The sequence below is a fragment of the Perognathus longimembris genome, chromosome 27 (genome assembly GCF_023159225.1).
Source record: "Perognathus longimembris pacificus isolate PPM17 chromosome 27, ASM2315922v1, whole genome shotgun sequence".
NCBI lineage: Eukaryota > Metazoa > Chordata > Mammalia > Rodentia > Heteromyidae > Perognathus > Perognathus longimembris.
In genome coordinates, this window is record NC_063187.1 from 7893190 (window position 1) to 7908671 (window position 15482).

General features: G+C 46.3%; 1 protein-coding gene across 3 annotated transcripts in view; it reads left to right on the forward strand.

Moving 5' to 3' along the window:
- Positions 1-15482, forward strand: part of Erc1 (ELKS/RAB6-interacting/CAST family member 1) — a 99932-nt gene that overhangs the window by 51994 nt on the left and 32456 nt on the right. For all 3 annotated transcript variants that reach the window (XM_048335261.1, XM_048335262.1, XM_048335263.1), the window contains 2 exons: positions 1654-1785; positions 8852-9012. In XM_048335261.1, coding sequence (XP_048191218.1) covers positions 1654-1785; positions 8852-9012 — 293 coding nt within the window. The remainder of the gene's footprint in view (positions 1-1653; positions 1786-8851; positions 9013-15482) is intronic.

Sequence of the window (15482 nt, forward strand, 5' to 3'; positions counted from 1 at the left end):
TTTTTTGGATAGTAACCCTTTGTCACATAAGTTTGCAAATATTTTCTTAATGTTCTTCACGTCATCTTTCCCCTTCTTGATTTTTCATCTTGATTGTTCACTGTCATGGTAAAGTACAGACAGGTTACAGTTACATTGCAGAAGCTTTTTGGTTTGATGTAATCCATTTGTCCACTTTGCTTTTGTTGCCTGTGCTTCTGAAGTTTTATCCTCAGAAGTCTTGGTTCAGCCCACGTCAAGAAGCTTTTCCTCTTTATTTCCTTCTAGCAGTTTCTGAGTTTTATGACTTTAATCCTGTTTGGATTGTTATGTGGAGTGATAGGTAAAGGTCTGCTCCAGACCACTGAGGCATGCCTTGGTCTTTGGTTTTGTGTTTTGACCAGAGGCAGTACTTGATTCTTCTTCCTCTCGTGCAAGGGGAATTTTAAAGGGAAGCACTTACACTGGTGTCTCCATTTGATTCCAACCTATCTTCATTCCGTCTTCTTCTCTTCTGTCTTACAAGATTTTAAAGACCGGTAGGATTGTGTTTGTCTTTGACAGATTTGCACTCATCTCCATTTTAAACTTAACCCAGGTGAGCTTAGAGAATTCTGCACATTTGTAGCCAGGCCAGTCACATTCATCCTGCGGTTTCCAGTTTTATGCATGAGGTGAAGAAAAAAACTTCATATTCTTGAAAAATATTAAAAATATCTTTTCACTCCCCCTCCACCCCCACCCCACCCCCAATCCTGGGGCTTGAATCCCTGAGCTTCTTTTGCTCGAAAGTAGTGCTCTACCACTTGAGCCACAGCACCACTTCTGGCTTTTAAAAGTAGTTGATTGGAGATCAGAGTCTCGTGGACTTTCCTGCCTAGGCTGGCTTTGAGTGGTGACCTTTGGATCTCAGCCTCTTGAGTAGCTAGGATTATGGGCTTGAGCCACCAGCGCTCAGCAGTCTTTTCACTTTTTAATAGTAGTTTGCCAGTAATGGTCTATATGAAGAATTCAGGCCGAAAAATGCTGTTCACTTGATTTTTTTTTTTTTTTGCCACCAGTCCTGGGCCTTGGACTCAGGGCCTGAGCACCATCCCTGGCTTCTTCTTGCTCAAGGCTAGCACTCTGCCACTTGAGCCACAGCGCCACTTCTGGCCGTTTTCTGTATATGTGGTGCTGGGGAATCGAACCCAGGGCCTCATGTATACGAGGCAAGCTCTCTCGCCACTAGGCCATATCCTCAGCCCTCACTTGATTTTTTTTTTTTTCATCTAGGCAGAATAACTTTCCAGGGAAAGAGGATGTTTTGATATTCAGTCTGTGTAGAGATCTTCAAAGTTGACATGAAGCTCAATTGACAGAGGAGTTCAAAATCGGCTTTGTGCTTGTAAACATTTGAGCTCTTATTAGCTATGCTTTCTAATACGATTTTATTCTCTCTGCTGCAGAGAACAAATCCATCCACGCCTGTCTTGCTTCACTAACTTGACCCTTGGCTTTTATCATAAACTTCACCTCCTTCTTTCTTCTCTTCCCTCGCCTATGCTTTCCTCTCTGCGCATCCTTCTCTGGCGTGGAGTTGCTTCCAATAGAGGCAATACCCTTCCTTGACACCTAGGCTCCCCCGTGGCTCACTGACTTGTCTGCTTCACCTGGTCTTCCATCGTTTTCCAGGACAGTCTCCGTAAGAAGGATGACAGGATTGAAGAGCTGGAAGAAGCACTGAGAGAAAGTGTGCAGATAACTGCAGAGCGGGAAATGGTGCTGGCGCAGGAAGAGTCAGCCAGGACCAATGCTGAGAAACAGGTCTGCGATTTCTGTACTGTTACCATGGCAACGCTTCCTGTTAAACACAAGGTGACACCTAAGCAGCGTAGTTTAGGTCAAGTCGACATGCTGTTGTATGTTTACAGGGTGGCAAAGACTCCAAGCGTAAGTATTTAGACTTGGGCAGTGATTGAAATAGAGCTGTGCACGAATTGGCTGGTGTTAATATAGAGGTCTGATTTCATGTGTTTATGTAGAACAAGCTCATGTGTCTGAGAGATGAGACGAAACTTAGCTGTTTGAGACTAGGCATAACCCTTGACAGAACAGAACACAAGGCTTTCTGATTCAAAGATGAGAATTTCAAATAGCAGATAGATGATATATTGTATACCTTGTTATGTTCGGAAAGAGATACACTTAGAAGGAATGATACAGTTAGCAAGGTTGGTGTTAATGAGGAATACAGAGGGCGGAGACACTGTGGCACCTGGGGCCCAGATGGCTTCAGAGTGACTTGGTTCTGACTTCTGCTGTTTCTCTTGGGTTCACTTCATACCTTTCCACTTCTCTTTATGTCCCTGTGCCCTTTTGTTGTTATTAGAAAGAATATCTAAGCTTGAGAGGCAGAGATGGAAGACAGTGCTAGTCAGTGAGGGAGGTACGATGTCAGTTTCTGTTCTGAGAAAGTGACTGGACATGTTAAGCTACTTCCCATGGTGGTTTATGACATTTCACTTCCGCCGTGATCATTTCCCTTTCTTTGCTTTGTGGGAGAACAGTAAGTCTGGCCCTGGTAAGAGAGTTCAGTGCAGGGACACAGAATCTGTTAGGAAGCAGCTGGGTGAGACCACTGGTGTCACTGAGCTGGGGTAACTGGCAGATGCCATGTGCTAAGGACCCCACCAGTGGCCTTCAGCCCTGTGTGCTACAAGGACACACTTGCTTAGTGCCCTGTATGGAACAAAGAGCAGCTGAGACCAGGATCCTGTCCCAGACAGCGTCTTCAGTGCCTGCTGTGGGCTGTAAGGTCCATCCCGGGGAGGGCTCCATGCAGATGCCCCCACCTGTTTAAGTCTGTGCCCAGTACCCGAGTTACCTAGGTAACTGGCACACAGGGAGGCAGGTACCGCCTCCTCTGAGGTCAGATCCAATCCACCTGGCCACATCTCCCACTTTTTCCTATATAGTCTGGCTCAACACGGTCCTTTCTCTCTTTCCTTTTTTTTTTCTCTTCTTCCTTCCCCCGTCTCCTTGCCCCTCCATCATGTGTGGGCTGGCAGTTTGCTTCCCCCCCAACCCCCCAGTAAACTCCTTTCTGCCTGAACCATGTGGCAGGTTTCCTTTCTGGCGAACCTTAGAGCTGCCACAGTGGAAGTGTCTGTGTTTGGGCTTCCCCTGCTGATCTTAGAATGTATATGAAATGGCCCAACGTTAGAAGAACGCTAATGGCCTGTGGTAAGGCAACCAAATACAGTCCTGCATTTCAGTTAGTTACTGAAATTAACAGTGCTCAAGTAACCAGAAGTCTGTAAGCAAAGGGTCTCAGAGGACAGATGGAGAAGAAGAATTAAAACTCTGTGCTCTGGTTGTAGCCACTTTCAGAAATGTAGCATAAGGGCTCTTCCCCGAGATCCCGACCTTGGGATCCGACCTTGTGGTCCTGACGTGCCAGCGCCTTGTCGCTTAATAAAATATTTTTTTAATAATAAAAAAAGTGTGGAGTAAGATGTGGGGGTACCCGGGGCTCTCCAAACCTGCCTTCCATTTCTCTTTGGAATTGATACAGACCTATAGATGGGATTGTGGTGTGGATAGAATGGCACACAGCACAAATGGGTGCGCTCCCATGTAAGTGGAGGTCATTCTGTGCTCAGTCACTGTTCTAAAACCGAGGCTACCTGGTGCCATGTTTAAATCACGTTCATCTAGGTATGCTGGGGACAATTCAAAACAGAAAAATGCATTTCAGAGTTTTAATAAAACTCTTAGCAGTATGTCTTAGAATACTAGCAAGCCTCTTCAGATAAAAGGCAGGTAAAAGGAGAAAAGGCAAGAACACTGAGAGCCCTAAAACATTTATAAATTCTTATAGATTATAGATTCATGTTTAGTAATTTTGCAAAAAGCAAACAAAAAGCATATATATATATATGTATAACATAAATATAGGAGCGAAAATAATGGAGCTTTCCGATGCCACAGAACTTCCTCCCCCCCCCCCCGCCCCCTCCAGTCAGTGGCAGGAGCTTACCGGGGGTAAGGAGGATGAAGCTGAGAACCCTGAGATTCCTTTGCTGTAATCTTCTATTTTCTTAATGCTCTTAAAGTTCATCTTCATCAAATCTGGATTAGCAGAACTTTAGCCTCCTTCACTTCCTCTGTAACTTTGCCAGCTGGGGTTGGTAGACAGCTGCTAAAGAATTCCTGAAGCAGACTTGATGCCCAGGCTTCCATTTATTCTGCTCCACAACCACGTGATAGGGTAGGATGAAATCCATCTCTACGAGTGTGAGTGGTTTGTAACAGAAATTCCTAAAATAATGTGTTTTGATTCGTCTTCATTATCAGTTCCTTCCTTGTGGAAGTGTTTGGTAAAGTGAGAAGTGATTATGTCGCCTTGAAACCATATCTATGCTTCTGCATGTAGGCTTGTTTTCATTTTTATTTAACAAGAGTGCCACATCTCAGTTTCCAAAAATTATAACTCTTTAGTCACACCATTTCAGGTGCTCTGAAGCAAAGGCGCAAGCCCTGAGCATTTTGTTCTGTGCGGATGACATCACGCCAGTGAAGGGGTGGCCCGTTCCCATAATAAAATGCAGTTAGGATTTTGCCCATTTGAAGTGTCCGGATCCTTTCGACTGAGAGGGTATTCAGAACTTGCAGGGTTTATATAGCCATTCAGTACTTATTTTGTCCTAGGAAAAACAGGCTTTACAAGAGAACTTCTCAGAGGAAAATGTCACTACTTTATTTGTGCTTTTCTTCCTAAATTATTCACCTAGCTCAAACTTGATGGATGCTCTGGAGTGCTCAGACCCAGGTGCAGCATTATAAAATGCTGGTCCATACCTGCTTTGTTACTGTGTGTGTATGTGTATACATGCGCGTGTGCGCGCATGTGCGCATGTATATACTGGGCTTGAACACAGGGCCTAGGCTGACTCTTATGGTTCTTTTTTCTCAAGGCTGGTGCTCTACCACTTGAGCCACAGTTTCACCTGTGGCATTTTTGCTGGTTCTTTGGAGGTAAGAGGACTTTCCTGCCCAGGGTGGCTTCGAACTGTGATCCTAAGATCTCAGCCTCCTGAGTAGCCAGGATTATAGATGTGAGCCACTGCTGCCTGGCCCAGTTCTCCACATTATTTCTACCCTTCTTTCCTCCAGGAGACCCCTGGAGCTTATGTAGACAAGGAAGTTATTAAATTTTGTTTCACTTAGTCCATAAGGCAACCTCTTTGTTGCCAAAATAAGCATATTATAGGAGACACTTAATTTAAAGAACTCGTCTGCTGAAACAATGGTTTGTTTTCAGAGCACTAAGGCAGACTTCTACTTTTTTATCTTGATGCAGTGTTGCCAACAATACCGTGAATCACCGATCTATGGGATTACACGCTGGCCCCTAGAGCTCACCCTAACCCCTGCTTGTCAGAGCGGCAGGGTGACAGTGGCTGTGAACATACGAGCCTGTGGTTTTTGATGTCTGATTTCTCAGGCTCCACCCTGGAGTGACGAGTGCTTATTGTAGGATTTATGTCCTAAGCCATCTGACCTGATGTGAAGGAGGAAAAGGAAAATTGAGACGGCTTGAAAAAGAAGCCTTTCTTTCACACTGACATGTTTCCCATCTCCTTTTACATTTATTTTCGTTTGTGGAAGGTTGGTCACCACAACATAATAATAGGCAGACACAGGGCCACGGTGCCGGGAGAGAGGACACAGCCAGCCCGTGTGAGTTTACCCGAGCCCCTTCTTTGTCCCCCTCCTCCCTTTCCTGCCCCATGTGTGCCTCTAGACCTTCTTCTCAGAGCTGGGGCACTTTCTCTTGTTATCTTACGTGGTGGGGCTGCCGTACACGTGGTGAGGTTCAGAGCCAACCTGGGCCAACAGATCCATAAGATTATCTCTTCTCTAGTTGACCAGCAAAAGTCTAGAAGTGGAGCCATGACTCAAATGGTAGAGCGCCGGCCTTGAGTGGAAAAAGCCAAAGGAGCGTGCAGAGCCCTGAGTTCAGACCTCAGTACTGACACACACACACACACACACACACACACACGCATGCGCGCAATGATAAACAGTGAACTTCTTTAGTTAACAACCTGGCCTGGGTGGCGACTGCTTAACTACTGCTAGATAACCTAGGGCTTGGACTCAGGGCCTGAGCACTGTCTCTGGCTTCTTTTCGCTCAAGGCTAGCACGCTGCCACTTGAGCCACAGCGCCGCTTCTGGCTTTTTCTGTTTATGTGGTGCTGAGGAATCGAACCCAAGGGCTTCATGCATGCTAGGCAAGCGCTCTACTGCTAAGCCACATTCCTAGCCCCAACCTTGTTTTTTTTTGTGCCACGTCTTTTTTCTTCTAATCATTTCTTCCTTTAGAGACAGGCTTTTAGCCCTCCCTGGAAACTGCAGACGTCCACTGCTCTCTGGTGCAGAGAAGAGGGCGGGGGATCTTGGAGATGCAGTTGCCAGCCTCTGAAGCCCCATCATTGCTCTGATTTTGTAAGGAAAATAGGTTGTGGTGGAGTCATCATGTATTCCCTTCTTGTTCCCACCCTGAGTTTATTAACTTGTGATATAAGTGCACCATCTGGTCCTGTTGGCACTCAGACTGCTGAGCCCAGAGCCTTCTCACCTTGCTACTGCAGGCCAGTACGTTACATACTTGAATCTCAGCACCAGTCATGGCTCTGTGTGTGTGTGTGTGTGTGTGTGTGTGTGTGTGTGTGTGTGTGTGTGTGTGAGACAGAGATTTTCAGATGATAAAGAATTTCTTTGTCATTCAGTGTAAGACTTAGCTCTTCTTTCTACTTAGCTCTTACTACATTTGTTTCTCAGTGATGAGACTCAGTATGCCCCAACAGCCGCTGCGTGGTAGGCACAGAGTGAAATAAGTACTCGGACATGCTAGCTGCATGCGTTCTGGTTGGCAGAAAATGAGGTGATCCAAATGGGACTCTGGAACTGTTGCTCTGTCCTGGGACCAGAGCGAATCAAGTGGCTAGTTGTAGATTCTGGTCTATGGTACTGCTCTTTCCCTTGCATTCTAAAAAGCTGTAAAAACTGTTTGGAGATCTATATAGTCTTGAGACTATAAACCGTGTGGATCTGGCACTCAAATGGATGGGAAAATTCAGCCATCTCTTAAGAAAGCTGCTCTACCAACTAAAATAAAGCTCTGGAAGTAAAAATTTGGAGTGACAGACAAAACACATCTTTTACACATGCCAGACTAGGTACCGGGAAAACAGCTTCCAGAGAAGCAGTTGACTAAATATGCATTCTTTACATAAGTTGGTATTTTAAAAAGAACCTTAGAGACGCTGGCCGCTGGTGGCTCTCACCTCAGATCCTGGCTACTGGGAAGCTGAGATCTGAGGATTGCGTTTTGAAGCCAGCATCCCTGGGGACTCTTTATCTTCAATTAACCATCAAAAAGTGAGAAGTAGGGCTGGGGATATGGCCTAGTGGCAAGAGTGCCTGCCTCGTATACATGAGGCCCTGGGTTCGATTCCCCAGCACCACATATACAGAAAATGGCCAGAAGTGGCGCTGTGGCTCAAGTGGCTGAGTGCTAGCTTTGAGCAAAAAGAAGCCAGGGACAGTGCTCAGGCCCTGAGTCCAAGCCCCAGGACTGGCCAAAAAAAAAAAAGTGAGAAGTAGAGGTGTGGTTCGAGTAGTAGAGCACCAGCTATGGCTTCTGTTTGGTGGTTTCTTAAAGATCAAGGAACGCAGGTGCTGCCAGAAGTCAGTGGAGCGCAGTCAACACGGCGAGGGTCGGGTAGGATGCGCGCACTTCAGGGTGTGAACCACGCTGGGGTGGTGGCTTGCACTGGAATGGTGCCTGCAGACTGGCTCTCAGTTGTACCGTGACCCCGCTGGGTGTTCGTAGGACTCAATGAATGGCAGATGCTCGCCTACACCTCTGCGAAAGCTTTATTGGTGCCATGATTATTGCTTGACAGGCAGCCACCGGGAGGAGGGTAGAGGGCTGTGGTCAGCTGTTGAAGCGGCCTACCTGGGTCAGGGTACTTTCTGGTGAACACATCCCCTCAGCATGGTTCTTGCCTCTGAATTAAAATAAGATGCTCCTGTCAATAGTTCTCATTTGGCAAATACCCAGAGTAAGTGGAAAAGGCAGAGAGAGTCCATAACTTGCTCTCTCAGTCTTCTCCCTGTGTTTTAGCCCTGCTGTACCCTGGGGGCTGTTTTTGTTTGGCATCTGTTTCTATAAAAGCGATTTTCTTTTCTTATTGCAGCATTCTACCTCCTTTTATGTCTGGGGACTTTTTTTTCCCTCCTACTTTCTTTAAAATGAGCAAACAACAAACTCCTACCCACTGGCTTATAAGCAAGAAAGTGTCTGAATTCTGTTTCTTTATGAAAAAGTTCTTAATGGCACAAACCGTACAAATGTTCATTTTAGGTAAAATACCACTCGACGTTGTGCTAGCTGAATCAGTCAGTCAAGTTTATGCCCTTTAGTTTCTAAGTTTCTCTTGAAATCATTAGGATTTTATTCTTCATAGTTTTGTATTTCTTGTTACTTCCTGGAAATTTCTAGGCTGTTTCTGTATGACATCCATGGAAGGCAGCCTGCGATTCCTTGCCCTTTCCTAAAAAGGAAATTATATGTTATATACAAGCATAACCAAGAAGAAAGTAAGTTTTTCCTGTCTTCAGCTGAAAAGAATTAGAGCATCAGAGTGTCTGCCCAGTAGATCTCCTTGACACCTTTGTTATCCGGATGGAGGAGAGAAATGTCCCTGTGTTCTGTGTGCACATGCTCAGGTTTGCAGTCCTAGGTGTGCACCTCGACCAGCCCCTGAGACTGGAAGTGACCGATACCTTCTCTGGTTCCCTTTCTGGCGCTCGCCACAGGTGGAGGAGCTGTTGATGGCCATGGAGAAGGTCAAGCAGGAGCTGGAGTCCATGAAAGCCAAGCTGTCCTCCACCCAGCAGTCCCTGGCGGAGAAGGAAACGCATCTGACCAACCTTCGAGCGGAGAGGAGGAAACACTTGGAGGAGGTCTTGGAGATGAAGTAAGTACGGCTGCTCTTGAGGCTCACGCTTGGTAGGACTTTGTCTTGCACTGCCATTCCTTATCCCTGATGTACTCCGTCTAGATGGATGGCTGCCTGGCACCTCACCTTCTACAATGGATGTGATTCTATGTGCTACGAGCCTTGGTGTGATAGAATTATTTTTTGCTTCCTTTTACCAGATTTTAAGGTTCTTACTATAGTGTGTGTGTGTGTGTGTGTGTGTGTGTGTGTGTGTGTGTGTGTTGCATTACCTCTCTGGAATCCCGAAATGTATCCTGGAACATTCTGGTACATTGGTTAGTCCATTGGTTCTCGGATCTTATGTAGACTGAGCAATTTTTGCAAATACTTGCCATTTATGAGTGTTTTCAAAGGCACAGAAAAACAGAATAGTATAATGAGCTTTCTACAGATTGAATAATTAAGCCAGGCACTGGTGGCTCACACCTGTAATCCTAGCTACTCAAGAGGCTGAGATCCTAGGATTACAGTTTGAAGCAGGAAATACTGTGAGACTTTTTTAAAATAATTTTTTCTCTTTTAATTTCCTTTTTTTTTTTTTTTTTTGGCCAGTCCTGGGCCTTGGACTCAGGGCCTGAGCACTGTCCCTGGCTTCTTCCCGCTCAAGGCTAGCACTCTGCCACTTGAGCCACAGTGCCGCTTCTGGCCGTTTTCTGTATATGTGGTGCTGGGGAATCGAACCTAGGGCCTTGTGTATCCGAGGCAGGCACTCTTGCCACTAGGCTATATCCCCAGCCCTTAATTTCCTTTTATTTATTTTTTGTTTATGTGGTACTGGGCAATCAAACCCAGGGCTTCATGCATGCTAGGCAAGCACTCTACCACTAAGCCACATTGCCAGCCCCCATGAGACTCTTATCTCCAGTAAGTTACTCAGGAAAAGCCACAAGAGGAGCTGTGGCTCAAGTGGTAGAGCACTAGCCTTGAGCAAAAGAAGCTTAGGGACAGTGCCCAGGCCCTGAGTTCAAGCCCAGGACCAACAACAAACAACAACAACAACAACAACAAAAAGAAGAACGTTTTGCCACAGTGTAAGTCAAAGTCATCATTGTTAGCAATCATTGCTGTGCGTCATTTTCCCTCTTGCTTCACATGGTGTCCGTCCCTGTGTGAGCTCTGCACGTGTGTGTGTTCAGCCGTGCTGCTGCTTCTGTGAGAATAGTGAGCTCTTGAACACCCAATCATTGTCATTTTCCACTAGCGATTTTCACCTCTGTGCAAAGACTGCTCCCACCTTAGTAAAGCCCTCACCTGGGCCTGAGTAGTTACCGTGTTGCATCCATAGTTCTCTCTATTTTTGTTGCTTTCTCCTGTGCCTCAAAGGAGATGCTTTTTCCTTTCATTGGGCCAGCTTCTTGTCCATCACATGTTTTGTACACTGGCTCCCCCCTCCTCAGTCTTCCCTTAGGATTTTCCTTCTCTAGTCACTGTCACTTCTTTTGAGTATTCCCTGGCACAAGTAAGTGTTTGTCAGCCTTACTGGTGCTTCAGGATGTTGTTGCCTTTTCCTTCACTTTGCACTGTCAGTACATGTGCAGCACTCGACTAGCAATGTAGCTGAGGGTCTTCCCACAATCCTTTGCTTAGGTTTTCCGTGAGCCACGCTGGCTGTGACATTGTGAGAGCCAATGTCAGGGTGCTGACCTGTGACTAAAGGTTGTTAGACCATAGTGCAAGGGTTAGCCTTCCAGAGAATGTGCTTTGGGAGGTATGGTGTGAGTAGAGCTAGAATAGATGGAGGTGGGCGAGAGCAGGTGGAGGGCTGCAGTCTCTGAGGATCACCACGAGAGAAGCAGAATTGCAAATGTGCTTATTAGGAGCAAGTTAGTGAAAGAAGCATAAGACACATTCCTTGTCACTGGAGGCAAAGTTCAAAGGTTGGTATTTTGGAGGGGGAGTTGGGAGATAACACAGGCGAGAAGTCTGGAACTATTGCTACAACAGAATAGTAGACAGAGCTGAGAAGACTATGTCAGGTCCCAAAGTCAAGAAGCAGCTACACTTGTTACAGAGAGCACTAGAAAGTTTCCTGAATTGATCCTGACCCTGTTGAACAAGAAGGTGACTTTGGGGGTTCTTCTCTGCTCCCGACACTGCAATTCTGACTCCCAGGTGTCTGCCAGAGATGCGGGGTGTCCGGCCGCGAGCTGGGGAGCTGGGGAACTGTAAAGCCGTACCCCTGGTAGCCTGCGGGGGCTTCATTAGAAACATTTGAGTGGGTGAGCCAGCCTGAGGAGAAGGAACGTTTTTATTGGCAGTTCCCACAGGGGCTCCTCTCTTCCTTGTGCTGTGGTTTTGTTAGCTGTTACTTTTTTTTTTATTCCACTTTTACATTAGCCTCTTTCCCATAAGAAAGAAAGAATGACAGGGAGTGGGGAAAACATGATACAGCAAGTACGGCGAGTGTAGCAACCTTTAACTGTCAGCCAATAGGGTCCTGGGGTGTGCTATTGGGAATGATGGGAGAGCCGGCTCGTCCTCCCTGCCCTGCAGCCGGCCTCCTCCTGCAACCCTGCCCTTTACGAGTGTGCAGAGCAAACTTCAGCCAGGACTCTTTTCAGTCTTCTACGAGCATTAACCGTGAATATTTTCAGACATACTAGAAAACTATATTCTGTGTTACAACTGTATAACTGTGTTATTGAGGGTTTGCTACTTTCGTTTCCTGAGGCTGGCGTGGGAAGAGGGGCTCACGAGGGACTTGGCAGGATTCACGGGTGCCAGGGGCTGCTGAAGGTAGCACTGAACAAGTGTACAGACATTGAGCTGCGTTTCCATCTGTCCATCAGCTTGTAGCAGGCTGGTCTTTCTGTACATCCAGGTTCCTCCTCTGCTGCTCCTCCAACATGGCCTGCCCAACATGTTTGGCTAGACTGTTGCCATTGTTCATGGCTGGGTAATTCCAACCCTGGAACCCCAGTCTTACGTGGAAAGGCAGCAAGAAAGCCACTATGGAAGACTTGCTTACCGTTCTGCAACTGTAATTCTGAAATGTTGCTTTGTTCTCCAAGTTTCTGCAAGACTTACTTCTGCTTGTAACATTTACTCAAAACTGTGTATGTTATGGAATCGTTTGTTTTTCCAGTATACTTTAAAGAAAAGCTAGGCCTTGTGTTCCCAGCCTGCTCCGTGTTCCATTCTGCCTCCTGATAAACACCTCCATATCTCATTATACCCTAAATTCCACACAAGCTGTAGGTGCAGACTGAGAGGGGGTGTACTGTGCTGTTTCAATGAGCCATGGCAGGCCTGGGAGCAGAGCTTACTGCTGGGAGGTAGACCAGTAGCCTCATTCCATGCTGTAGTGGGCATGTGTGACTCAACACCCTCAAACAGCACCCAAACGTGAGTGGCAAGCCGTGTGAGGCTACTGAGTTCAGGGAAAAAGGGGACAGTCACTTGTGCAGTTCCCTCTCTCCATGTACAATCCTTTTCATTTCTAGCTCTGTGGCTCTGTTGTGTGTTGTTCTTACTGGCAGGTGTAATATGATTGAATGGCCTCAGCACGTCAGTTCTAAGGCACCAGGAGATGAATGGCCTGCCATACCATTAAGTAGCTCCTGAAGCCTTACTAGGTGAAGCTGGCAGGAGCGGCAACTTTCAGATGTGAAAGAGGACTGAGTCAGAAAGATTCTCCATCAGCACAGGTGTACATGTCATAGTCGGGTTTCTGCTAACTAGAGTATGCTAATTACCAACTGTATGGTGATTTTCATCTAATTACATAAGACACATGAACTATAGTGTACAAATCGCACGTAAACAGTAAGAATATTTTGGCATGGTTCACTTCGGCTCCTTGCCTCACTAATCCAGCATTAAATTTATTAATACTGTTTTCATGGAATTGCAGTAAAGGAAGACCTATGAGACCAGCCTCCATCAGCCATGCCAAAGAGGGCAGGAGCCAGAAGTAGCAGGGGAGAGAGCTGTGTCTTTGGCCTGGCCTGTTCATAAGGGAACCTTTCCATTTCCCGTGAGCAACTGAAACCACAGGGGTTTTCTATGTGAGTGCAATTGTAATGAGTTTTCTGGTACTCCAGACCAAGACTAAGCTAGAATGACTTATTTCAGACCAAGCACTTTTGGAAGGGGTAGTTATGTGCAGCGTAGGATTGGAAAGCATAGTTCTTGTTCACAAAAGAAGCCGTTTGGTTGTACAATAGCGACTGCCCCTCTGGCTGTTGCACTTGACTGGCCGAGCTTGCTTTTCCTCCTGTGGAGATACTGTATGCCAGAAAGAAGCGTTTTCACTAGCTGACTAGTGTGAACTTGGATTATGTTTGAGGGGTATACATTTTTCCCCACTGGCCATATTTATGTTTTCCCAAGATACATCATTTGATTGTTTGAAAACAGCATGCCTGTTTGTCTTTCGCCTCTCAGGCAGGGGGTGGACAGGTAATGTCTTCTAGGAAGGCACACTAAGCCCTGATTGGCTACTTGCCTTTCTTCAACTGCCAGGGGAAGAAGTATGGCTCTGGACATGACCTGTAATGGAGGGTCTGGGCACATGCTCCCTTCCATGCGTTGGTTCTGTAGGTAGTACAGAACGTTTCGTTACATTGAACTTGACTTTGAGCCTTAAAGCTATAAGATTGAGCACAAACTCAAATTACTACGGATTTGATTGGGATTCCAAAGACATATTTATTAGTGTGGTAATTTAGGTGGGTGTTAAAAACAAGATATTTCCCCCCCTACCCTTTCACACAAACTAATTCTGAACCATGGGAAACCTGGACCGCCGCATCGTGACACGGCTTGCCTGGCCTTGGTATTGTGCCGAGATGCCTGCCGATTGGAGGTAGGAGCCTGTGGTCACAACCAGGAGAGACTTAATCATTGGCTTACCATATTTAAATCAAAATGAAAAGCTCATACAGGACTTTGTACCTCTATCCTGGAAAAATGAGGAGCTGTTTTTGGACCACAATTTCATAGCTTTTGTGGCTAATGGGGCATGAAATAAATTGGCAGGCGCAAACCGCTCAGAGCACAGTGGAGCAGTGTGCGTGCTGCAATTCTCAGCCCTTGGGATCCCAGCAAAGGTCACCAATTAAACAAAGTCAGGATTAATCAAAACTACAATCAAAACCCAATCATTAATCCTCTTCTGAGTACAATGGAGTGATTGTGTAATCGTGTGAGAAGCACTGGAGAGTGCTCTTTTGTAGTGCACAGGAAAATCAACACTGAGGTGTCAAACAGAAAAATGAAACCCTGCAGGTGATGCTGCCTCTGGTGCCAGGGGAACCGGCGGTTTACGCCGCCGAGTCCTGGGAGGGGGCTGGCGCTGAGGCGCAGAGCGAGGGGTCTCTCCGTGAGCTTTGGCGGATCCACTGACGGCCGCCACAGACCATGTGTGGAGAAGCTCTGTGTGTGAGCGTGTGGCTCCCAGCAGCAATGTTTCCACATAATTGCGAGAAATACACTGTGTAGTTCTCAGGCTGGGGGGGGGGGGTGATTTCTCTCCAGCCTTGGGGGAGAGACTCTGCCAGGACCCCAACTTTCAGCCTGTTTCCTCCCGTTGCCCACTCCTGAACTGATGGATACTCACTTTTGTCTTACGATGTCTGCTGTTTCATGGTCCACAGTGATCATTTTCCTCATTTCTTATTCCTTAGTCTCAAGTCACTACCAGTTGCATTGCCTGTTTTGTTTTTTTGTTGTTTTTTTTTTGGCCAGTCCTGGGCCTTGGACTCAGGGCCTGAGCACTGTCCCTGGCTTCTTCCCGCTCAAGGCTAGCACTCTGCCACTTGAGCCACAGCGCCGCTTCTGGCCGTTTTCTGTATATGTGGTGCTGGGGAATCGAACCTAGGGCCTCGTGTATCCGAAGCAGGCACTCTTGCCACTAGGCTATATCCCCAGCCCCGCATTGCCTGTTTTTAAAAGCAAAGAGGGATATTGTTCAGTGGGCTCTGGTTCTAACGTGTGTGTGTCTCTGTGTGTGTCTGTGTCTGTGTCTGTGTGTTTGTTAATACTAAGGCTTGATTGAGTTCAGGGCCTGGGCACTGTCTCTGAGCTTTTTTGCTCAAGGCTGCTGCTCTACCACTTTGAGCTACAGCTCTACTTCCAATTTTTTGGGTGATTAATTGAAGATAAATTATGTCTCATGGCCTTTCCGAAAGCCTGGGCTTGCTTTGAACTATGATCCTCAGATCTTAGCTTCCTGAGTAGCTAGGATGACAAGTGTGAGCCACTAGTGCCTGGCTGGTTCTAAGAACCAATTTTGATGTTTAATTCATCCCATATTATTTATTATATGTGGGCATATTTTTATGTGGCTTTAAGATAGTATTACCTCCGTTAGTTAGCTTTCCGCTTGGTATCATAGACAAGATAAAAAAGCTGTAAATTAACCATTGCATCTATAATTATAATTGAATCACAGATTTGAAAGCCTGGGAAACAGGTTGTGTCATCAGGTAACACAACTTGAGTAG